General features: G+C 39.2%; 4 protein-coding genes and 1 long non-coding RNA gene across 6 annotated transcripts in view; 2 read left to right on the top strand and 3 right to left on the bottom strand.

The window, feature by feature from the left end:
* sycp2 (synaptonemal complex protein 2) overlaps positions 1-3,083 on the bottom strand; it is a 32,044-nt gene extending 28,961 nt beyond the window's left edge. The window contains exon 1 of the mRNA XM_074645166.1: positions 2,959-3,083. The gene's annotated coding sequence lies outside the window, so the exon portion shown is untranslated. The remainder of the gene's footprint in view (positions 1-2,958) is intronic.
* LOC141773278 (uncharacterized) overlaps positions 1-25,342 on the top strand; it is a 376,505-nt gene that overhangs the window by 17,596 nt on the left and 333,567 nt on the right. The gene's annotated exons all lie outside the window — the stretch shown is intronic.
* On the bottom strand, positions 4,630-6,102 carry ppp1r3da (protein phosphatase 1, regulatory subunit 3Da). The gene has a single exon (XM_074645161.1). The coding sequence runs from the start codon at positions 6,100-6,102 to the stop codon at positions 5,179-5,181; it is 924 nt and encodes a 307-aa protein (XP_074501262.1). The 3' UTR covers positions 4,630-5,178.
* On the top strand, positions 7,161-11,820 carry fam217ba (family with sequence similarity 217 member Ba). Its single transcript, XM_074645152.1, has 5 exons — positions 7,161-7,671; positions 7,769-7,868; positions 8,791-8,855; positions 8,939-9,963; positions 10,024-11,820. The coding sequence occupies exons 1-5, from the start codon at positions 7,565-7,567 to the stop codon at positions 10,431-10,433; spliced, it is 1,707 nt and encodes a 568-aa protein (XP_074501253.1). The 5' UTR covers positions 7,161-7,564; the 3' UTR covers positions 10,434-11,820.
* On the bottom strand, positions 12,059-17,283 carry ttll9 (tubulin tyrosine ligase-like family, member 9). 2 transcript variants are annotated; one of them, XM_074645157.1, is made up of 14 exons: positions 17,136-17,283; positions 16,630-16,676; positions 15,820-15,912; positions 15,614-15,725; positions 15,329-15,514; positions 15,126-15,194; positions 14,948-15,038; positions 14,207-14,247; positions 14,027-14,114; positions 13,708-13,766; positions 13,406-13,602; positions 12,842-12,955; positions 12,395-12,519; positions 12,059-12,197 (listed from the first exon to the last, which is right to left on the bottom strand). In XM_074645157.1, exons 1-14 carry the CDS (start codon positions 17,148-17,150, stop codon positions 12,127-12,129), a joined length of 1,308 nt encoding a protein of 435 aa, XP_074501258.1. In that variant the 5' UTR covers positions 17,151-17,283; the 3' UTR covers positions 12,059-12,126. The 2 variants fall into 2 exon arrangements, with proteins under 2 accessions (XP_074501258.1, XP_074501261.1); XM_074645160.1 differs by lacking the exon at positions 16,630-16,676 and having other exon boundaries at positions 17,136-17,259.

Below are 25,342 nucleotides of genomic sequence, written 5' to 3'. Positions count from 1 at the left end.
TCTGGCAATACGATACGTATCATGATACAGGGGTTACGATTCAACATATCGCGACATAATGCAGTACTGTAAGCAAGGCAATATATTGATTTTTAAAAAATCGAATTTAGGAAAACGGTCATAGTATAAAAAACACACCCCTACATGCATAAAATCTGAGTACAAAAATGTTTTTTAAACTTTTTTATGCAATCAGAATAGTAGGATCCGCATTTCTCTTTGCAAATAAAATACAATAAAATATTGACTTAATTCATCTTTGCTTGTAAACTATTAATTAGAAATCAATACAGGGTTTTTGAGAATCGATACAGTATCACAAAATATAATATTGCAATACTCCATATTTTTTACATTTTCTCACACCCCTAGTACACACTGAGTTAGCGGTAACAGACAGTAGAAATATGGATCATGTAACCTTAATCACTGACTATTTTTAATTTAGGAATTGCTTTTGAAAAATAATATTTCTTAATATAAGGAAAACCTGCCTGCCATGTAATGTAAACAGAGGTAACTGCACTTGTAAAATAGGTAGGGTAGATGTAATAAATAAATATAAACAGAAGTGTTACACTAGAAGTATAAAATATAAAAGTAGATGTAATGTAAACAGAGGTAATTGCACTTGTAAAATAGGTAGGGTAGATTTAATGAATAAATATAAACAGAAGTGTTACACTAGAAGTATAAAATATAAAAATAGATGTAATGTAAACAGAGGTAATTGCACTTGTATAATAGGTAGGGTAGCTGAATAAATAAATATAAACAGAAGTGTTACACTAGAGGTATAAAATATAAAAATAGATGTAATGTAAACAGAGGTAATTGCACTTGTATAATAGGTAGGGTAGCCGAATAAATAAATATAAACAGAAGTGTTACACTAGAGGTATAAAATATAAAAATAGATGTAATGTTAACAGAGGTAATTGCACTTGTAAAATAGGTAGGGTAGATGTAATAAATAAATATAAACAGAAGTGTTACCCTACAGGTATAAAATATAAAAATAGATGTTATGTAAACAGAGGTAATTGCACTTGTATAATAGGTAGGGTAGATTTAATAAATAAATATAAACAGAAGTGTTACACTAGAAGTATAAAATATAAAAGTAGATGTAATGTAAACAGAGGTAATTGCACTTGTAAAATAGGTAGGGTAGATGTAATAAATAAATATAAACAGAAGTGTTACCCTACAGGTATAAAATATAAAAATAGATGTTATGTAAACAGAGGTAATTGCACTTGTATAATAGGTAGGGTAGATTTAATAAATAAATATAAACAGAAGTGTTACACTAGAGGTATAAAATATAAAAATAGATGTAATGTAAACAGAGGTAATTGCACTTGTATAATAGGTAGGGTAGATTTAATAAATAAATATAAACAGAAGTGTTACACTAGAGGTATAAAATATAAAAATAGATGTAATGTAAACAGAGGTAATTGCACTTGTATAATAGGTAGGGTAGATTTAATAAATAAATATAAACAGTAGTGTTACACTAGAGGTATAAAATATAAAAATAGATGTAATGTAAACAGAGGTAATTGCACTTGTATAATAGGTAGGGTAGCCGAATAAATAAATATAAACAGAAGTGTTACACTAGAAGTATAAAATATAAAAGTAGATGTAATGTAAACAGAGGTAATTGCACTTGTATAATAGGTAGGGTAGATTTAATAAATAAATATAAACAGAAGTGTTACACTAGAAGTATAAAATATAAAAGTAGATGTAATGTAAACAGAGGTAATTGCACTTGTAAAATAGGTAGGGTAGATGTAATAAATAAATATAAACAGAAGTGTTACCCTACAGGTATAAAATATAAAAATAGATGTTATGTAAACAGAGGTAATTGCACTTGTATAATAGGTAGGGTAGATTTAATAAATAAATATAAACAGAAGTGTTACACTAGAGGTATAAAATATAAAAATAGATGTAATGTAAACAGAGGTAATTGCACTTGTATAATAGGTAGGGTAGATTTAATAAATAAATATAAACAGAAGTGTTACACTAGAGGTATAAAATATAAAAATAGATGTAATGTAAACAGAGGTAATTGCACTTGTATAATAGGTAGGGTAGATTTAATAAATAAATATAAACAGTAGTGTTACACTAGAGGTATAAAATATAAAAATAGATGTAATGTAAACAGAGGTAATTGCACTTGTATAATAGGTAGGGTAGCCGAATAAATAAATATAAACAGAAGTGTTACACTAGAAGTATAAAATATAAAAGTAGATGTAATGTAAACAGAGGTAATTGCACTTGTATAATAGGTAGGGTAGATGTAATAAATAAAATGTAAACAAAGGTAGTTGCACTTGAGGTGTATATTCATCAAGGATATATTGCAGACTAATGCATTTCACATTCAGTGTATTAATATTGCACAGATTTATTGTTTGTTCAGTGTCCGTATGGCCCAGGGAAAGAAGCTGTCTGTGAGTCTGGAGGTGCAGGCTTTCATTGACCTGTAGCTGTAGCCAGAGGGCAGCAGGTCGAACAGGCGATGAGCTGGGTGAGGATAGCTGTGAACCTACTGAGGCAGCCGGAGCTGGACATCTCTTCCAGGGAGGGCAGAGGGCAGCCAATAATCCTCTGGGCCGTTTAACGTTAACAAGCTCACATAAACTCATCACATTTACCCGTCAACACTATTAACGTCGACCTCCTTTAGCTGACGTTGCTTTAGCGTTGTGTAGCTGCGAACTATCGTTGAACACAGTTTGACCGAAGCTAAGCTAACGTTGAGCTAACTGTAGCTAGCCTAACTGACGGTTAGCATAATTAGCTTTCCATGGTTCTCTCCGTTAAAGTAACGTTAGCTCTGCTAGCTATCATAAAGTAACGTTAATTTCGGACGTTAGTGTTCAGTTATAAATAGAATCGTTGATTTTATTTAATGTTATAACTTACCGTGATGTTAAATGTCTGTAATGTAGTGAACCTGTCTGACAGCAGTTCAACAGCAAACCCCGCGAAGTATTTCCATCCACTGCGCATGCGCAGGACAGATTGGCTAACCCTGGTTACCTTAACCATGGTCCACTGCTTTCTGACACTCGGTCGTGTCTAGAAGAGAGCCACCAAACTGCGAAATCTGATTCAAGATTGTAATGGAAATTCTTTCAGTATTCCAAGATGAGTCCTAATGAACGTTGAAATCAAGATCCCAAACAGATGAAATGTCTTTGTTGTATTTTATTCTTGCAAGAAGAGGCACTGGTTATACAGAGTCGCACAAAGTCTGCAGAAGAGTGCTCCCCAGGAGATTATTACAATGTGACTATATAGAAATCTACAACAGGGACTGTGAGAAAAGGAGTTGTTTTGCACAGATAAGGAGTTGTTTTACTCAGACAGTGTCCCAGTAAAAGTCAACACTCAGACATCATTACATACAATGTAATTTTCCATTACAAGATTCAAGCCCTTTTATTTATTGTCATTGTGTAGTACAACGAAATTAGATTGTGACAATCCCATAGGTGCTAATGAAAAGATAATACAATAAAAAAAGAGATATAAAAAATATAAAAATACAATATGTATATTGATGAGATGACAGTTTTGCCAGATTATTGCACAAAGTGTCCGTCAGATAATTATATAATTATTGCACAGCATCATATAATTATTGCACAGAGTGATCAGTATGTTATTGCACATATCCATAACAGTAGATTTACAGTATTTACATCGCAAAAGTGACACAAAAGTGACCATCGTGTTATTGCACATTTACATTGCACGTGTTCAACTCAAGGAAGAGACGTCAGAGTTCAGGAGGTTTATGGCAGTTGGGAAAAAGCTGTTTTTAAGTCTATTTGTGCGTGTGCGGATTGATCTGAAGCGCCTGCCTGATGGGAGGATCTTAAACAGGTAAAAACTTGATGAACTGATGTGCAAAAACTTGCAAAAAGTCAGAAATTTCTCAAAGAAGGATTCATTCATCGATCTTTCTGGGAAAGGTGAAACATGTCTGTGATGGTCACAGCCACACAGGGTAATAAACATTATAGTTAGTGTCCATCTTGGATATTTGGTTTGGCCAAGCCCTTATTTATGTGCCCTCATGTGTCATTGTGTCCTGTCAGTTTGTTCAGTTAACACCTTGTTTAGTTGTGATAATAGTGTGCTGACTTGACTATGACTTGCCCCAAAACTGCATGTGATTATCATAAAGTGGAGTCATGTCTGTAAAGGGGAGACTCGTTGGTACCCACTGAACCCATTTTCATTCACATATCTGGAGGTCAGAGGTCAAGGGACCCCTTTGAAAATGTCCATGACAGCTTTTACTCGCAAAACTTTAACACAAGTTTTGAGCGTTATTTAGCTAGTATGACATTGTTGGTACCAATGGATTCATTAGGTTTTCTAGTTTCATATGATGCCAGTATCACTCTAGCTTCAAAACTGAGCCGCTACAACCTCCGGAAGATCGATTGCGTTAACGCGTTAAAGGAATTAGTGGCGTTAAAACGAATTTGGGTGAACACATTATTATCGCGTTAACTTTGACAGCCCTACTAATAAATAAATCACATTACAACAAATAATAATAATAATAATACAAGCTGAACATTGTGTGGAATTGTGCTTTATTGTTAAACAAAATATGCATTCATTTCTGATTCATTAAAATTGTATCTATTGCATGGTTATGGCATTTGGTTTGACAACATTTGACTCAAAAATAAACTCTGAATACAGAGCAAAATGGCTACACAGACCAAATTCCTGCTTTGTATAAAACTACTACTACTGTAGAAAACAGTGGACTGACATGCATTCATTTCAATTTCACTGAATATGTACAGTATGTAATGCTCAGTGGATGTCACTTCCATTTGATGTGCCACATTAAAGTGCATTTTTCCCAAATAGCCAGGAAAATCAAATAATAGAGTGCAATTTTTAAAAAGAAAACAAAAACAGTGGCACTAAAATTGGCGTCAGGGAGAAGTGCGTTAGAGTTGACAGTTTATCTTGAATCTAACCTGATTCACAGAAATCCTCTGTTAGTTTAACAAAATGAACATTATGTCACAATGCAGTTGTTAATACAGTAGGTCTTGCTGACAACAGTCATAAAGTGCTCTAAATAGATTTCTTCTACCTTTAGTCAGCATCCTAAATGAAGTGCACCATGCTATCTTCGCATTCTTTGGGCACAGTGAGCTTGTAGTTATGGCAAACTAACTTATAATTCTCTCCATCGTTGTTGTCCCAGTATTCAGCCCCACTGACTTTGTATTGAATGGCAAACTGTAACACTGCTCCTGGCTGCAGGAACGGAGGAACAGGCAGGTGGAAACGAAATGTATCACAACTGAGTTGGCCCTCTCTTCCTTCCAAGGTCTTGGTGATGGTGGACACCCAAGAGGCCTTAGTTTCTGTGCAGCTCCTCCACTCTGTGAATGAATAGCGAGCTATGACTTCTTTCTCAAAGCCCAAATTGAGGACCTGGGCGATTCCGATGACACCCAGTTCACAACACAACACTCTTTCCAGACACACTTTCTGCTCATGGAGGCGATGCAGGAATCCGTGCTGGTCGCCAGGTTGTTGGGCGAAAACCGGCTTCATGTATGGCAAGGATATCTCCAGATGCCTTCCATCTGCCAACTCTGCACCCATCAGCAATCTGAAGGCGACGTGATGAGGCACAAATGGATCCTCTCCAGATTTGAACAGCTTGATGTCTTCCAGGTCGAGCCCCAACGAGTCAACAAACCGTACGCCAACGTGTCTGCAATGCTTCTTCTTCTCTGTGGCGGGAGGCAGAGAGCGTGACCGTTGCCGGATGATGGGTTTGGGCGTGGGTTCACAGGAGAGACTGCGGTGGAGCTCTGGTCCTCTCGGCACAGAGACTCTGGGGCTCGGGGGCCGGATTGGAACCGGCTTCTTTGCTGCACTGGGTGTGTCTGCTCGAAGCATTTCAGTCAGGTTGATGGTCATGCAGCGCCTTGAGACGCTGCTGCCAGAGCTGGGCGCCTCCTCCTCCTCCTCTGAAGGGGGAATCCTCTCATGTCCAATAAACCACCCTTTATCCATGCTCTGTGAGATCTGGTGTCCTGCTCACCTGTGAACAAAGTTGTGAAGAGATAAGATAAGATAAGATATTCCTTTATTAGTCCCGCAGTGGGGAAATTTGCAGTGTACAGCAGCAAAGCGGATAGTGCAAAAAACAAGATGCATCAGCTAACACAGTTAAAAAAAAGAGCTAAACAAAGTGAAACAAAATATGAACCATTTAAATAGAAGGAAGTATAAAAATAGGAGCAGTATATACAGTATTGACAATAAACAGACTATTAACAAAATTGCACAAGTGGAAAATGATATTGCACAGTGAGAATGAATGAATGGAGCATAATTTATCAGCATTATGTCACATTCATCTCCAAAACATGCTCTTATCTAAAGCATAATGACCCAGTTGTAACATTAGTTACCTAAAAATGTATGATGTTGTGCTGCAAATTTGACAAGAACAATGCAAAACAACAGGACAGAAAGTGGGCGTGTACTCTGGAGGAGTACGTGCGTCAAAGCATACAGCCTATTTCTCTCTCTCTACACTTGTAGCATTACTTTAGACTTTAATATGCATCAATAAAATTAGACGTTGACATCAGCTCACCATATAAAGACATGAAGCAGTTAGTCACATCTGAGCTGCAGGGTGCAGCCTGAAGCTAGATCCTCCATGTAAAGTAGTAACGTGCGTTAAAGAGCTCACGTACCCAGATCTGTAGCTGGTAACCAGCTCCATAACTCTCAAACACACACAGACATGTTTAGTAGTAGTAGTAGTAGTGTGCCATCGATGGAGATCAGCTAATATGCGCGCAGTTAACAGGAAGCTTCAAACGGAGCAGAGCATCACAGCTGTTGCCTGGGAAACTGAGTAATTTAACATTAACAGTCACGTTTGTGCGCATATTTTTTAACATATTTCCTCAAACACACTGTTGGCTTTTTCGCCACTTGTCTTATGAGTTATGTATCCATAGTGAGTAATATGAAAGAGAGCTTGCGTGTTTCGTTTGAAAGAGCAACTAGTATGACTTTACTACAAGTCCCATGATGCACCGCGGGATGCTCACTTCGACACAAGCGGTGAGCCAGTCAGCAGCAGGTAAACAAACCTCTCTGACTGGGACGACAGAGCCTATATGCGCTGTTTTTTGCATTTTTAATGGCGAGCAGGATGACAGACGGGAAAGAGACACGTCTGCTGTCAACAATTCAGTAACAAAAAGATAAAATAATAACATCTGGATTGTGACTCAACAGAGAGGAGACTGCAGAAAACAGAAGGACGAGTTTTTAACCTGCAGCGACTGGTCGACATCTGCGCATATGATGCATTGCAGCACTTTTGAGAAAATGGGTGTTTTTAGCCTCATTCTGAGAATAGAGTGCATGATCCGAGATGTGGGTTGGGTTCTTTAGCTAGCGTGTCGTTTGATTTGTGCTGGACTCGACAACATCCCCTCTGGAGACCTGCAACATGGGGCCCATCATGCAGGAGCGCACAGCATCCACCATACTGAAGCGCGTCGTCTCCAAAGAGAAGATCCGGGTGAAATATGCTGAAAACACTGGGCCAGTAACCAGGTGGGCCTCATTTTATTTTTGCATTAAACTTGTTATGTTTTCATCTCAGACATGGGTTAGAGGCAAGCCTGACAAACCTACTATCATGTCTCCACAGCTCAAAGAAAGGTAACAAGATGAAGAAAGCAGTGGGCCAGATGAAAAATGGCCTGCCAGGACCAGGTCAGGAGAAGGACACAGTGACAACAGTGCAGAAGGTGAGTGGATTAAAGAGAGAAAATGTTATTGTCCTTTTACAGCAAGGGTCCCTTGGAGGGCCAAAACTAGAACTCAATGGAGGGCCACGGGCCAAAATTAAACACCTATTGTATTGTATTGTATTGTACTGTATTGTTAAGATGCAAAATGGTACTATGATCCCAAGTTCCCTTAATTCAATATGTTTTACATAGTAAGCCCCTTAAAACCCACCTGCTGAATACAATTTGGGCTCATTTATGCATTTCCAAGACTGTTTAGGGACCCCAGTATGCAGAAATATTAAAATACACCATTTTTAGAATAGGCAAATATAACACATGTATACTGCATTCCAAAAACTGCATGTTTTTCCCAAAAATGCATGTGATTATCATAAAGTGGGCATGCCATGCCCAAAAAAAAAAAATTTGCTAACATCTTGCGGGCCAAATCAAACCTGATGGCAGGCCAACCTTGGCCCGCGGGCCCCACTTTGGGAAGCCCTGTTTTACAGGATAAGATGCAGCATACTTCATAAAGTCAAGACAGAAGCATAAAGTCAAGACAGAAGACAGATTTCTTTTAATCTGTGTAACTCTGAAATGGTAACATCCAATCACAACACTAATGGGGTTAAATGGATCATATGGCTTCTGAATCATCTACACGGTGAAGGGAACAGAGACGGTGGTCCAACAATCGCACACTAATGTTTTTATCTCAGATCACAGAGTGAGAAAGAAAAACATTCTTCTTAAATGTTTATCTGCTGTACTAAACTGAAATATTAGTATATATAGTATTTAAGTTGCATTCAAGAGAAGTAACAGATGTTACATCTCTTGAACTTGGTCCACTATATATTTTTTTACTCTGGATGTGACAACAAAAACATGACTAAAACTTTGATTGAAAACCATTTCCATGATTGTTTTACAGGGTGCACAGTCAAAAGGTGGCAGGGTCAAATCCGGCACTACGCGCAATACGAGCAAACTCTCCAGGTATGTGTGGTGAGGTGTATTCTCACTGACTGCTTTGCTTCAAGTACAGTAAATCCCTAACAGCTTTGCCCGTCTCTTTACAGCCCTGAGGAAGGAGATTTGAGACCTCAAGTCCGCAAACATTTATCTGTGCACAGGAAAGAGGAGCAACGTGAAAATCAACGGATGTCACCGTGCGGCAACGAGCTACAACCAAATCGTGGCGGGATGGGGAAAAACCGGCGAGCCCTCTCCCTGCCGCTCTCCCCAATATCAGGGCTACGACACATGCCAGCTCATCCTCTGACTCACTCCCCAGCCCCCACCCCAGAGTTACTACAGCGCCACTACCAGAAGGATGAAGACACCGACAGCGCCAGTGATCTGTCGGACTCCGAGAGGCTGCCTGTGCTGCCCTCTCCCTGCACGCCCTGCACTCCTCCTCACCTCAACCTCCGGGCCGAGGTCATCAACACTAATGATTTCCCCCCGGACTTCCCGGGACCCCACGGGGTTGTGGGTGATGACGACGAGGGCGAGAAACCCAGCTACAGTTACCCAGACTTTCTGCCTCCTCCCTTCAACAGCTGGAGCCTGAGACAGCTGGCGGTGTTTCTTCACACGGAGGGCCGCGGCGCCCCCCGGCCCAAGCCTGTAGGCAACTTGGAGAAGTACCTGGAGAGGCTGCTGCAGCTGGAGTGGCTCCAGATCCAAACGGGGCAAGCGGAGAGCAGCCGTCCACCTGGGAGCCGCACGAAGCCACAGGGTTTCCCCTCTGCCACCACCGCTCACCCACCCAGGCCTCACACGGCTCCGCCGTCCCGACTCAACTCCCCTAAAGGGCTGCGGCAGAGCCAGCGAGCCTTCCCGTTTACACCCGTCAACAACCCCCCATCGCCTGCTTCAGCCCAGCAACAGCACTCCCGCTTTCCAGTGTGCCCTCACTGTCACATTCGCTACCCGTTGTGCAACGGAAGCTGCTCGGCCTATGCCTACCAGCGTCACTCGAGGCTAAGCCCACTGCTGGAGCGCAGAGCCAGACCTGGAGCGCCGGCGAAGAGGAGCAGCAGTGAGACCCGAGCAACCTCAACAGAAGGTAGGAGCCCAGGAGGACAAGGTGGAGGACAAGGTGGAGGACAAGGTGGAGGACAAGGCGGAGGACAAGGCGGAGGACAAGGAGGAGGACAAGGCGGAGGAGGAGCCCAGACCCCAGTTAGCCCCTCAGCTGGAAGGAGTCACATCAGGCACATGCAGGCCGCCGGCAACGCACGTAAGCAACCCCAAGAATCTGGAGCTAACCCAAACGGCAGAGGTCAGGTGAGGAAAAGCCGCGTCAGAGCCAACTCCGAGACAGATATTAAGAAAGAGCCGTGTGGCAGTAAAACAGCCAGTGCAGAGAATCGGGCTTTTGTTGCAAGTAAGAGAGAGGTCATGACCTCCAAGCGAGCAGAGAAGGACTGGCAGAGGACAGAGGCGGTAAGTCAGGCCTCGAAAACTGCCATGAAAAGAGCTGCTAAAGAGCCGCAGTCTCTCTCCAAAGCTCCGCTTAGTAGTAAGCAGAATGGCAAAACAAAAAATGTGCACTTTGTTGCAAAGTAAACCCCTATAAACCTACAGTATAGTGCTTTACTCAGTGGTTAACTCGGTACAGGAGCTCGAACCTATGCTTGCTTTCTGTGTAATCTGTGTAATACTAACATGTCGTAACTGTTGTACAGCAGTCTAAATCGGTCAGTGGTGTACAGCCTTCTAAAGGTCAAAACTAACAAGAGGTTGAGCAGCTAGAATAGAGATAAAAACAGCAATGATTTCCAAGCATTAAATAGAACAGGATTATACACTCTGTATTTCATTCAAAATGTACAGTAAGTATACAGTCACGACGTTAGACTGTGCTTTGACAGGCGGCTCATTATGAGCTTATGAGCTTTTATGTGAATTCTGCTGCACTGCACATCATCATCATCTCTCAGTATACTACAAATGTCAAAATAAAATAAGCATCTACTCTGCCATTGGACTGCTTTCAGCGTAAGTAATCCATAGTGACGTTTCAAACAGATCATTACATTTTCACATACGACCATAGCCGTTACTAAGTGGAGTCTGTGATGTTTGAATGTATTTGTTTTCAATGCTCTTACTTTACTTGATGTTGCATTTTTATCTTTTCTTTGGTGCCTCATGTTTTAAGACACGTGTTCAGTTAAAGCATCTTTGGCTGGAAAAGGAGGTGCACTGAGTGGTGGCGTGCTGCGGTGATGTGATTTTTTTTGTTTCAGACATAAATTGTGCAATGGTTTCAAACTTTTGGTTCCAAGGGCTTTTCATGTTTGAACAGCTTGAATTGTAGTCTATGATAATATACTGTATTTTGCAAAGAGCTGAGCTCTTTCTATCATTGAAGACCGTGTAATGTTTGCTACGAATGTAAATGCATATTTTTCCAAATTTTTCTATACCATAGTTATATTTATGAAAAGTGTCGTGGTTGACTTGTATCCATCATCGTCACTATTACGTTTACATCGTCATGCACCAAAAAGAAAAAAGAGCTGAATGTAACTTAATGTCTACCGTGCTGTACCATTGGATTCAATGGGAGTTCAACACATCATAGCTGTCATGCTGTAACATGGTAATGTTATACATCATCACTTCCATAATATCACACTGCATACTTGAAGTCTGTAGAACACTGTGTTTACATTAGAGTGTCTTATCCGTTTGTTGTGATTTGCCATGCAGCACTTGATTCATGGGAACACCACATCAATGTAAATAATGTGATATGTATTCAGATTGCACCTCTTTACTTAATATTCATGTAAAGTATCAAAGCCATAGACGAGAGGCCAGGAGGGGCGATGTTATTATAAATGTGTACATTATGTTGACACGCACGCAGAAAGATTGTGGTATGTATTTTCTCAATGTTGAATGCAAGTATTTGTAAGGCATAGAAATAAATGTTTTGCACTCAAGAGATATTGATTCTTTGGAACACACAAAGAGACGATGCACAGTTCACAACTTTGCTTTAACCAGCCTTAAACTCTGCAACTGAAAGTATTACAAGGTTTGTCGTAGTTTGTCGTGATGTAGTTTTCATTCATTTGCATATTCCAATTTCAACCTAGGTGCTTGGAACATGATCGGATTATCACAGAGAGCTCAGTTTGTATGAAATATTGCTAATGTTTTTTCCAGTTATACGTGTTCACCGGAGCCTTTCTTCCCCCCAGACACATACCAAACGCAATAGTGGTGGGACATAAAAATGATGAGTGTGTTACATCCTCTTCTGGCCTGGAAATGGTTTTAGAAGGTGGCGAAGCTGCTTCTCTCTGTCGTTCACACACCCTGCAACAAAGAGCAGGCGTATATATTTGCATTCTAATATAATAATAGCACAAAAAGGCTTTTTCCTCATGATCAAACACCACGGTCTTAATTGCATGTGCTTTTGCACATTTATCAGAATGCCTTGCAATTTTTTTTTATTAATCTCCAAAAATGGAGACTTCAAAAAGTTTGCATTAGCAGCACAGTCAGGTTACCTAAGTGTGTGTTGGCGGTGAAACACGAGCTGCCAAATGTTTCCAGGTTGACGTCCTCTCTATAGACGGGCCCATCGTTCCACATGAGATCATAGCCACCCACCCTTTTCTCTTTGCCACTCAGCCTAACGAGAAAAAAAAAAAAACTGTCAATAAGAATGCAGAACCAGGATGGCAGGAAAGGAACTCATCTTATGTCTGTTTATGTACAGCATTCACCTTGTAGTTTATTGTTGCAATGACACAATCTGTTAAAGTGCGTCTTTCCACCCATGTTCTTAACATTCAAGTATACCGTAATGCAAGATTGTAATTCCAAATGTGTACAGATTGGTGAATATAAATAAAGAATGTGATGTCTATAATGAGTGAAGGGACAGAGAGAGCCCTCACATCTTGTTCCCTGATGACAAAAAGGCAAACACAAGATGAGAAAGAGGTCTTTACCTTCCCTCCATATCAACAACATTCAGAGTGTCTTCCAGCAGCCTGCACTTCATCTCGTAATCCTCCTGACTGCTGGGTGTGTGTGACGGAGAGGCGTTCACCTCAATTAACCACCTGTAAAAACACGGAAGGGTGATGACATTCCCCAAATATTCCCTTGGCTTTTTGAGCAGGCATTAGGCCAATCCATGAGCACATCCACATCCACAGCCCTATAAAGAGTGTTAGGTAGGTCAAGTGAACAAATGCTACAATACTGGCATTGGGAGAGGCACTGTCATTGTTATGTGTGTTTTATTATTTACAGCAGGATTATTGCATACCTGTCAATTTTTCTGATATGCTGTGCAGATTTATATACGTGGTTGTTTATGGAGCCAAAGATTTACTGCTTTGTTTGTTTTCAGTATCCAGGAAGGCAAGTGTGCCACGTTTGCTTGTCAGTGCATGTGCTTGTCTGTGCTTGTCTGTGCTCCTTAGTGTCATGTTTGCAATCGGATACGTGTAGGTGATATGATGCACTGTGTTGCCATGTTTACAGTGTGTGACCGCAAGAGCACTTACGGTTTGAGGTTCTGATCCAGTAGGATGTCGTACCCGTAGAGCTCAAAGCAGTGTTTGTCATTTATAATGACCTTTTGTACACTCTGCAGACTGCGGACGAAGATGTTATCCATCTCTTTAAACAGGGATTCTACCGTCTCTCTGCCGTGTTTTGCAGTCAGGTATCTTCGAAGCTGTTGCATCTGCCACTTGCATCCCTATTTAGAGATTAGAATAAAGAGGAGATAGAACTGGTTAAAGTGGAGAAATTTCAGAAAAACTACGCAGCGACACAATCTTTCACCTATTCTTGAATTACACACCTTTTCAGGATCGTAGTCTGGCGCTGTTTTCTGAACAGCCACATTGGTGAGATGCATGTCTGAAGAGAGGCACTAAGTAGAATCTGGGAACTTTAATGACGTGATCACGCCTTCCACGGGGATGTGGATGAAAGCGACGTAATCAGGAACAACAGCCTCAGAAATTGGGTCAAGCCGGGCTATTTAAAACTGACTTTGCTTGAATATTTCATTAGACAAAATCTCAACTTGTTAAGGGATGACTCAGAACATCCCATCAGTGTATCAGCATTCAAAATGAATAGAGATAAAAATGTTACGGCGGTGAAAAAAAGGATACACTTATCATCAATACTGCTGAGGGAGAAGCGGGTGCTCGAGAAGCGGCCGAAGCCGTCTCGGTACAGCCAGGCCTTCAAGGGAACGTACTGAAACACACATGCACACACACCGATTCACACATGCCGTAAAAGAGTACATTTTGTATAAAACGTTGTGATATACAAGGTTCAGTACGTACTGATGTGACCAGCACATAGACCCTCAGATCAAACTTCCTGCCTGCAGGACAAAAAGCATAAAAAGTAAGCAGGGATATAAATCTAATTATATTTGCTAACTAATCCTCCTGTTCACAATTTGTCCATTTTTAGTTTCTAATTATTTGTTAGCACATTGATTATTCATTGAATCGGATTTACAATAAAATTTTTAGTAGAATAGAATAGAATTCCTATACACAGCGACGTAACACCTGACGTTGCATACACATCTATTAAACAGTTGTACAAATAAAGAAGAGTAAAAAAAAAGATATATTATGTATAGAAAATATGTATTTGCTTGACCTATAACAACAGTAACATATTGCACGTTGCTGAGTTATATTGGCTCTATATAAGTAATAAATAAAAACAGGAGTAAATATGTACAAAGGAATAAACAAAGGTGCAGTTTTAATGTAAATGTATGTAGTTATATATATACACATACATACAAATTGTGCAGTTGAAATGTAAAAATGTAAATCTGTAAAGACATATATACAAAGTAGCTGTAACTGTAAGTATTGTAGTGCTGATATTATTGTAGGCCAGTTAATTCAGTTTATTGTAGCATAACGGAGCATTTTATCATTCTTAACTGCATATACTTCTTGTATTTATCTTTCATTACATTTTTTATTTAACCTTTTAACCTTTCTTGATTTGCATCACTAAGTGTACATTGTACATTTGGCGAATAAAGCGATTCTGATTACCATTAATTAGGTAGGGGTTCTCTATGTAGCGTTGAGCCACGTAGCTTTCCACTTGAGCTGCATCCTTCTGTTCCTCTGAGCGGGTGCCATCCTACGTAAACACAATATCATGTGGGTGTGTATGTAGAATGTCTGTTTTGCATCATTTAATTTCCTTGATGAAATAAATTCACATTACCTTCTTCCAATCCATGATGTCTTTCAGCTTCCTGAACAGGAAAATGCCTTTCCCTTGAGATTTTGCTACCTAAATAAACATATTTTTCATGATTTAAAATGCTATGTGGTGCTAACTTAATTTTAACTCTAGATGTCATCCAAATACTGAATTAAATTTATTTTTATTGCACTGGATAACATCTATGGTCCACTTTATCTCACCGGCTTCATGATCCAGGTGCTCCCAGGGCTTCTTTTGAATTCCTCTACAAAGAGATGGTATTCGCTGGGCAGTGCAAAGGTGCAGGGGAAGAAATCACATTTGGATGCCTCCATGCGGCCAATATCCCTTTCAAGATTTTTCCGGTATCTCTTGAGGTTTTTCACCATGAGGTTTTTGCGAGTCAGCTGTAACATAAAACACAGAAAAAATACTGCATGATGATATGAATGATACATGCTTATCACTGTTGAAATCTCCAGTTTATAGAGTGTTGCTGCCCTCACCTCATAATGGTTACGAAAGTGGTTTATCCTCACATGTTCCTCCATATATGAATGATCAAAATTCTCCCTGAGCCAGCCCACGTCACACCAGATGAAGTCCCACTCTCCTTCACTGTGAGAAAAAAAACAGTAGATACCAGATTCAAGCCACAAATATGACAGAGATACAGCCGATACGATGATGAACAGACAAGCACGATACTCACTCTTTGACTTCAACCCAACCTGGTCTTTGGCGCAGGACATCCTGTATGGTGTTGAAGAGGCCACATTTGTAACGCACACAGCTTCTTCCCTCCCTGAGAAGACAGTAGTGTAACTTAAGTCACTGTTACCAGTACTAGCTTTTCTGACACTGTAGTGGCATCAGACATTTTTGATGGAGTGGTCTGCTGGGGCAGCAGCATCTCGGCTGCGGACAGGAAGAGACTTGGCAGAGTGATCAGGAAGGCCAGCTCTGTCCTGGGATGCCCCCTGGACCCAGTGGAGGTGGTGGGAGAGAGGAGGATGATGGCTAAGCTGTCATCCATGATGGAGAATGACTCCCACCCCATGCAGGACACCATCTCAGCACTGGAGAGCTCCTTCAGCGACAGGCTGCTCCACTCAAAGTGTGTGAAGGAGCGCTATCACAGGTCCTTCCTTCCTGCAGCTGTCAGACTTCACAACCAGCACTGCTCCCAGTAGACCACCAAAAACTGACAATAATAATTTCATTTCATTCTCACTGTGCAATATCATTTTCCACTTGTGCAATTGTGTTAATAGTCTGTTTATTGTCAATACTGTATATACTGCTCCTATTTTTATACTTCCTTCTATTTAAATGGTTCATATTTTGTTACACTTTGTTTAGCTCTTTTTTTACTGTGTTAGCTGATGCATCTTGTTTTTTGGACTATCCCCTTTGCTGCTCTACACTGCACATTTCCCCACTGCGGGACTAATAAAGCAATATCTTATCTTATCTTATCTTATCTTAATAGCTGTCCATCTGCAACCAACTAAAGACTCACCGCTCCTCACTTTTGTTAGAGTCATATGAACCTTTGCATCCAGAAGTCTGTAATAGTGAAGAAAGCAAACCAAGATTTAGCCTTTATTTAATAACTAAGAAGTCACATTGAGATTAAAACATCTTTTACAAGTGAGACCCAGCAAAGACAGGGTCAAACAGCAGCATCCAACATCACATTTTACACTTTACAGCTGTAAACTACACATCAACTAGCAACTCCTCTGGGTTAACTAGCTATAACGTTAGTAATTAGCAAACCAGGCTGATGTTAACTAATTAGTTACTAATTATTCCAAATAGGTAACGTAACAACCATGTACTACAACCATGTACTACAACCATGTACTACAACCATGTGCTACAACCATGTACTACTCATCATTAACGTGTGGGTAGCAACGCAGTGATGCTAGTCAATCAAGCTAACGGTTATATTATTACATCTATTTTGTCAGTAAAACGCTTACAAGACTACAGAATGTACACACGCTGCTTTCTATTTACCTTATACTTTGACATCGAGGCACACGCTCTGAGATATGTTAAAACTAGCAGAGTTAACTAAAGATATGCGTCAGTAATAAGTTATCATCTAGTTAGCAGTGATGCAAGCTAGAGCGGTGTTGACAACCGTGGTCATGGTAACCACCGTTGTCATGGTAACAACATCACCGAATGACAGAGGAGGGATGTCCCAGTGCGCTTTCCGTAGAATGTAAATGTTATCTCAGACACATTAAATCCAAAATGAAACCCCCTTAAAGATTACCTAAAGGTTGTCAGGATAGTTTAATATTTATAGTATTAAATTAAGCTTATTCCTGAGAAAAATAAAAAATAAAAAACTGTCAAGAGCAGAAGTCTGCAATCATGATTATTTCTGATTTTATTTTTTATTTTCAAAAGAATTTTAAAATATTCAAATGAATTACAGAAATAAAATAATAATAAATAAATAAATAATATTCTATACCAATAAAATCTATACATTTATGAAATTATTATTTAAAACATATTTATCACAGATATGTCAATTTTAGTCAATTTCTGATGTGGGTTTGGTCAGTGTGATTTATAAATATTGTCATTTAATTCAAAAGTCTAACAGAGTTATCATAGTTTCAGTTAAAGAAGAATTGTATTTAAAGCCAAAATGATCCCCCCTTAAAAATGAACAAAATTGTCAGATAAGCTTAATATTCACAGTATTAAATTAAGCTTATTCTAAAAAAATAAATAAATAAAAAAATTAGAAAGATATATCACAGAAATATCAACATATCAATTTTAGAAAAAATGTGACATGCATGTCAATTTCTGATGTGGGTTTGGTCAGTATGATTTATAAATAATGTTGCCATTTTATTCAAAATGAGTTGTCATAGAGTTAGAGTTATCAGTTTCAGTTAAAGCAGTTAGTCTTAATCCATCAGATATTATTACAATTCTCAGAACACTAAATCACATTAAATCCCAAATTAAACCCCCTTAAATATTACCTAAATTGTCAGACTAATTTAATATTCACAGTATTAAATGAAGCTCATTCTTGAAATAAAAAAACTAAAAGAAACACAACTGTCAAGAGCAGAAGTTAAGTTTGCAGTCATTATTATTTATGATTTTATTTTGAAAATATTTTGAAAATATTCAAAAGAATTATCAATATATATCAATTTTAGTCAATTTCTGACGTGGGTTTGGTTAGTATGATTTATAAATAATGTTGACATTTTATTCAAAGGTCTAACAGAGTTATCATAGTTTCAGTTAAAGCAGTTAGTCTTATTATTACAATTCTCAATAGTTTGAGTTCAGTATCAAGTTAACAGTATTAATAAAGCTGCTGGCCTTATACATGTATTACAGCTTAAAACACAGCAAAAAAAACATATTAAATCCAAAATTAAACCCCCTTAAAGTTCACCTAAATTGTCAGGATAGTTTAATGTTCACAGTATTAAATTAAGTTTATTTTTTTATTTAAAAAAAAAATAATAATAATTGTTATTTAAAAAAAAAGAAGATGTATCACAGATATTTAAATTTTAGAAAAAAAAGTGAAATGCATGTCAATTTCTGATGTGGGTTTGGTCAGTATGATTTACAAATAATGTTGACATTTTATTCAAAAGTCTAACAGAGTTATAATAGTTATGGCCTTATAAAGGTATTACATCTTAAAACACAGCAAAAACATTACACCTATCATACACCCTCAACTTTACTATAAAATCACCACTTAGTGGCGCCAAAACCTCATCTAACTGAGCAGAATTGTGCCTCTCTTACTGTAGTAGCATGTTGATTAATTGTGTTCTCATAAATTGGTGTAAGATTATTTTTCTGCATTAGATATTCCATGCTTAATCATAGCAATTAATCTTCATATTTAATTATACAGTATGTATTATCTATGTTAACCTATCAATTAGTTTGTTTTACATTTATGAATGGATTGCTAAATAGGCTTATTTGCCAAACTTGTTTTAATTTTGTGAATGCATGCATAGATGAAGTTGATTACCAACTCCATCCGTATTGGATTTGTCTAACTAGGTGTTTATCTGTTAATACTCTTTAAATGCTTTATTCCCACTGGCCTACAGTATGTGATATTCTGACATAATCAAACGTATCAAATAGGAAAAATTGTTTTGTATTTGTCCCTCAGACTATTTTTTTTAATACTGTAAGCGAAATGTGATCCACGGATAAAAGAATATAAAGAGAGAACATCAACATTTATGCATTCATGTTGCAAACATTGAACTTTTCTATATGAGTTAAGATAACAAAACATGGCCGAAGGACAAATTGCCCAGTGATATACCATGAAAGGAAGATTATGAAAGACAACAGTCTGGAGTGGAAAGAGACCTGGGTCACTCTTAACCCTGAAGGTTAATAGAGACCCTATATGGGACTTTGAGAAAACACACTGCCCTGCACACTCACCCCCTCACATACCAGCTAATGGTTGGGTTGATAGATTGCATCTCATTTGTTTTTGTTTCTTAGTGGCAGGAGCCTGTCACATTTCAGCGTGAACAAATGACATGTCTCATTGATCCTTTGATGTTAAAAACCATGGTGGGCTGGGGTACAGGATATGGGATTCTTCCCTACTTCTGAAGCATAATAACAGCTTAATATATATACACAGTTAAAAAAACAAAAACATTTACATTTATTACTTTAAACCCCTTATTGTCAGTTCTGTAAAAGGAGCTTAAACCTGAGTCAGATTCCTGTGCAAAGCTAAATAAATGGGTAGATTAACGCCTCCCATAGTGTTGCTGTGCCTTTTCTTCTCTCACAGCCATCCACCACTAAACAAACAATCAACCATACGTTTGACATAAATAATCAGAACAGGCGAGAGCTAAATGGATGTATGGTTTGGCTACTGAAGCCTCTCAGCATTGTGTAACAGGATCGCTCCACTAGCTGAGACAAAACCAAGTCTCAAACATCAGCTATAGAATCAATTACCTTATATTAGTCATTTCATTTAAATTACAGCTTTTACAAAACATATGGTTAGAAGAACTGAGTTTACTGTCATAAAGGATTTTTGGTGTTACTTCTAACGACTGCAAAGATGAAGAACAGACAAGAAAATCTAGTGAAGATGTGGCAGTGTGAATATAATTCATATCCCAAAACAGCTGGCTATAACATGGCATCACTTTTTTTCAAACTTCATGAACATCATCTGCCTGGACGAGCCTCAGAAAAGAAAAGCGTGTTCTGGCATCTTTCCTTTCATCACTGATCATTTTCTGCAGAGAACATGTACATGCGTGTGTTCATTTATTATTATTTAAGTGTGAATAAATATTTCCATCTCCTGCAGATCAGCTGTAGATGTCATATCTGATGACGGCTGGTTGGAATAAACAGGAATGTAATTGTAGCAATTGAATCAAAATATCAAACTTTGGCATGTGGGGGATTGATTGATAACTGACCAACTATCTAGATAGATATAGAGAAGTGATCATAATATATTTGCCCAAATCCACTTCAACTCAGAGACAAAATAATGTGACAAACCCAATAAAATCTGAGCTTGGAGATGCAGAGAAACTTCAGACCTGTGTTGAAAGGCTACGAGCATCTGAGCCAAAATCTTTCATTTCTCAGCCGCTCACGGTTATTCAGATATTTCAAATTTTGCAGCAAACCACACAGTGTCCTTGTCTTCAAACATAATATAATAAATTACTGCATTTTCCTTACATAAATTGCCACGGCTTCCAATTCCAGGAGTTTCCATTTACGTAAAAATTCCATTTTAAAGTTCAGGGCTTTACGTCTCATGGTAGACAACAGAGATGGAGAATGTTTTACGCTCCACGCCTCTCCAAACCCAGCATCCCCTGAACCCTAACAATCAATTAAACCATCGATGCCAATCAGGGGTCAACCTCTCCGCAAGCTCATATTTTGAGCATATCGTGAGCCTGTGCGACGGTTTCGGGTTTGGCAGTCATCTCTTTTATAGAATTTATATCAGTAGTAGCTGTACCTATTATGCTCTTCATTTTGGCTAACCACGTAATGCTTATGTCCTTATGAAACATGAAAAAAAACAACACCACTATCTTGGAATGGAAGTTGTTTTTCGAGGATTGACCTGTGGGTCGGTCTCTTTCAAAACACGTAGCTCGTGTTTTTTATGGACCTGAAATTAAATTCCAACTCGATTGTCCAATTTAGATTGTCAGTTTAAATCTAGATAACGTTGCTGATTTCACCACAGTGTTGGTTTTGCATCCATCTCAATAATAATAATAACAACAAAAACAAGTTATCAGTTTCTGGTTAACCATCTGCTGATAATCCTCACATTGGAATGACGTCCTGTTGGGTGGAAAGTTCAGCTCGGCCCGAGATGTTTCTGCTCACGAGTCTACTCCGTTCCAGCCCCCTCTCCACACGCAGAGGAAACACGTCTGGTATGTCAGATTAAGGTCAAGAAAGCAAAGGTGATTAAGGGTAAAGCTTTGAAGTGTGAAAGTGTGAAAGTGCGAAAGGTTGAAAGGGACGATGGGTGGATAAGTGGCGTAGTTTGAGGTCGAAGCCGACACTGTGACAAGACAAATTGTCGCTATACTTAACAACAAAGAATATTTCACGAGTGCTCCTAGAGTGTAAATGAAACTGACAAAGTGTCAGGAAATGATTGACGTGTCTGTGTGTGACCTAACGGCTAACCTGGTCTTTAGGAGGTTAGGACTGACCTAAAGAGCAGCGTGGCTTTTGTCTATATTGAAAACATATCAGTGGATCTGCATCACAGTTGAAATCCACTTCCTTTTCCCCCCCTATCAGATGAGAAGAACCGTTTTTACATCACAGTCCCTCGTGTTCATTTCAACAGGCTTACATATCTGCAGCCTCTGAGATATTAATGCCACCTGTTTATTGTTTCTACGCTGCCTACCTCGGTAGCTCCGCAGCACTCCCGTGGGTAATGACTCTGCAAATCCCCCAGGTTTTGCACACCGAAAATGTTTTCTTATAAAGCACATGAGGAGGCCAAGAAAAACAGGACAGAGTGGCAGCTGGAATCCTCCCGAGGTGTATTACATTCCCGCGTGTCTCCCAAATAAGCCGAAAAACCCATCGTGATGGTTTTCCTTGCTGCTGCCCTGTAATCAACACCTCACTTACAGATGTTGTCAGGCAGAGAGTGGACATACAGTAATCTACATACTGTATGCTGACATATCGTGTGAAACCATTTATCCTACTTCTTGAGGGATAAAAACAGAAGGACAGAAACAAAGATTCTGTAGAATAATTACTTGAAGTTTCCTGTTGGGAAAACTTGGTGGGGTCCAGTTTATAATGGCTTTGTTAACGAAGATGAGTTTAACAATTTATGTCATTATAGCGATGGTAGGCAGAACTTTTTTGGCCAAAAATTTCATAATAATCTTTCAGCATATTGTAATTCAAGTGTTCTGAGAGAAAACTAGACTACTGCACCTCCTCATGGCTCTGTTTTCAGGTAAATCTAGCCTGTGACGGAAGACTTTGGAGAGAGAGTGTTCCTATTGGCTGTTCATTCAACGGAGGCAGCTGTCAATAACTCGTGAACTCCTACCAAACGGTCAAACTAGGCAGCGCTGATCAAATATGAATCAATATTCTGTTACTGTAATGCCTATTTCTCTCCTCAATTGTTTTCAGAAACATCTGTTAGTGTACTGTTTAGCTGTAAAATGAGAAAGTTTGCTCTGGCTGGTGGGCGCTGCTTGGCTGCCGCGTCACAAACTTTCTCATTTTACAGCTAAACAGTACACTAACAGATGTTTCTGAAAACATTTGAGGAGAGAAATAGGCATTACAGTAACAGAATATTGATTCATATTTGATCAGCGCTGCCTAGTTTGACCGTTTGATCGGAGTTCGTGAGTGATTGACAGCTGCCTCCGTTGAATGAACAGCCAATAGGAATGCTCTCTCTCTCTCTGAAATGACCTGTGATTGGTCAAAGTCTCCTGTCATGGATTTTCTAAAGCCTGAAAACAGAGCCATGAGGAGGTGCAGAAGTCTCTCAGAACACTTGAATTACAATATGCTGAAAGGTTATTATGGAATTTTTGCCCAATGATGCCAAAAACATTCTGCCTACTGCAGCTTTAAATCTGTTGCATAATGCAATGAGAATAAAGTGAGAGTGATCTAATGAAATGAGGTTTCATATCCGCGTTTTACTGCCCTTGATCAGTTGTGCCAAAGTAATATATCCATGGAGATTTTGTAGCGCACATTTATAATCTTTTACTGCCTAATTAGTGTAAATAAGCATCCATGATCACACGGACTCACACTGTAACATCACATTCACACGATCCTTCACAGAAAAAAAACAAAACAGAATGATACCTTGAAAGTATGCAAGCATCATGTAACCGCTAAACCACACACACTCAACTTTGTGATAGCGCTCTGTCTCCATAGCTCTGGTCAGGGGAAAGAAAACATAATATGGTCTTCATTTATGTGGAATTCTCTTTTTTTTCCCAGCTCGGGGAATGTGCCAGAGAACTGGGGTATGGCACAAAACGTTGGTCTTGGGGGAATTTGGGAAGGAACCAGAGGGCAATCGTGAGTCAGGCAGATTTAGGTTTAAGCTTCAGTAGCAAAGAACAAATCCAGAACATGTACTGTAGATAAGCCAGAGAGTGAGAAGGTAAACAGTATGGGAGACGTCGGATCATCACGCCAAAGCATATAAATAAAAGACCCAAACTTGCTCATGAAGGTATGCATGTGTTTGATGTCACTTTGTTTTGTGTTTACCGGTTTCTCACGTGTTGGTGTGTGAGAATGTATGCCTTAAGCTCAGCAGGAATGTTTATTTAAAACAATTACATTTACATCTATTGGTTAATCTTTAGATCATTATTTCAACGTGTAATGGAGAGATGGTAAAGTCAGACCAGAATATTACAGGTTTCCTCTGTGATCCTCTGCTCTGGTCTTTTATGGCAGTCTGGTGTATTTGCTAGTAGCGATCGCCCCGGGAGGCTCCTCAAAGTGAAAGGAAATTGGAGTTGGAGGCTCAGTGAGATAAGTTTGTTTTCATAACAGTGATCTGAGAGCTGGAGGTAGGCTACACCCTCATAAAAATCTGCTGGCCTTTTGTCAGTTTTCCGATGCGCACACAATATCTCCTTCAAATTCCCAAAGGCGTTTTCCCGTTTACAGTAGCTTCCATGTTTACTTCAGCCTGTTTATGAGTGTTACACATGCACACTCACAGTGGTTTGATCAATTACATTGAGTTCAATTGAACATTTCATCGCCACCCTCGTAGCTGTCACGGCTCTGTGAATGCCCCCTTTGAACATGTTGTGGCTTCAGTGCCAGGTGCAGGGCCGGGCGTGGTCCTCTACGAAATCTGATAGGCATTTTATAGTTGGTTGCAAATCCCTCACTGACTGCTTGACGTTTACATCTCACATACACTGAAACTCCTTTTCTGGTGATGCTCAGGCTTGAACTTCAGCCAACATGAAGCTTTTAAATATTTAATACTCTATCAACATGGGAGTGGACGAATATGCTTTCTTTTGCATAATGAATCAATTAACAACACAAAACAATGACAAATGTTGTCCAGAAACCCTCACAGGTACTGCATTATGAAAATATGCTCAAATCATAACATGGCAAACTGCAGCCCAACAGGCAACAACAGCTGTCAGTGTGTCAGTGTGCTGACTTGACTATGACTTGCCCCAAAACTGCATGTGATGATCATAAAGTGGGCATGTCTGTAAAGGGGAGACTCGTGGGTACCCATAGAACCCATTTACATTCACATATCTGGAGGTCAGAGGTCAAGGGACCCCTTTGAACATGACCATGCCAGTTTTTCCTCGTCATAATTTAGTGCAAGTTCGGAGCGTTATTTAACTTCCTTCGCGTTAACTTTGACAGCCCTATGAATAAGTACATTTTTAGGAGACCAAAATGTGACTATTAACTTTCATGAACTGAAAACACACTGTGAAAAGGTTAAAGTTGTTAGACGAAAACACGGACAACTTGCAGACCGGACAACGCCGTGGTAGTGACCTGCAATCACAAGGTAGCCACGCCCAAAAGCATCCCCTGCTTTATGGACTATTTGACTCTAAATGGGACCATAATTTACTAAATGAACATCATGCTGTATTGAAGAAGAC

The sequence above is a fragment of the Sebastes fasciatus genome, chromosome 8 (genome assembly GCF_043250625.1).
Source record: "Sebastes fasciatus isolate fSebFas1 chromosome 8, fSebFas1.pri, whole genome shotgun sequence".
Classification (NCBI taxonomy): Eukaryota; Metazoa; Chordata; class Actinopteri; order Perciformes; family Sebastidae; genus Sebastes; species Sebastes fasciatus.
Note: the sequence above shows the minus strand (reverse complement) of the source record. Positions and strands in the feature narration are given on the sequence as shown.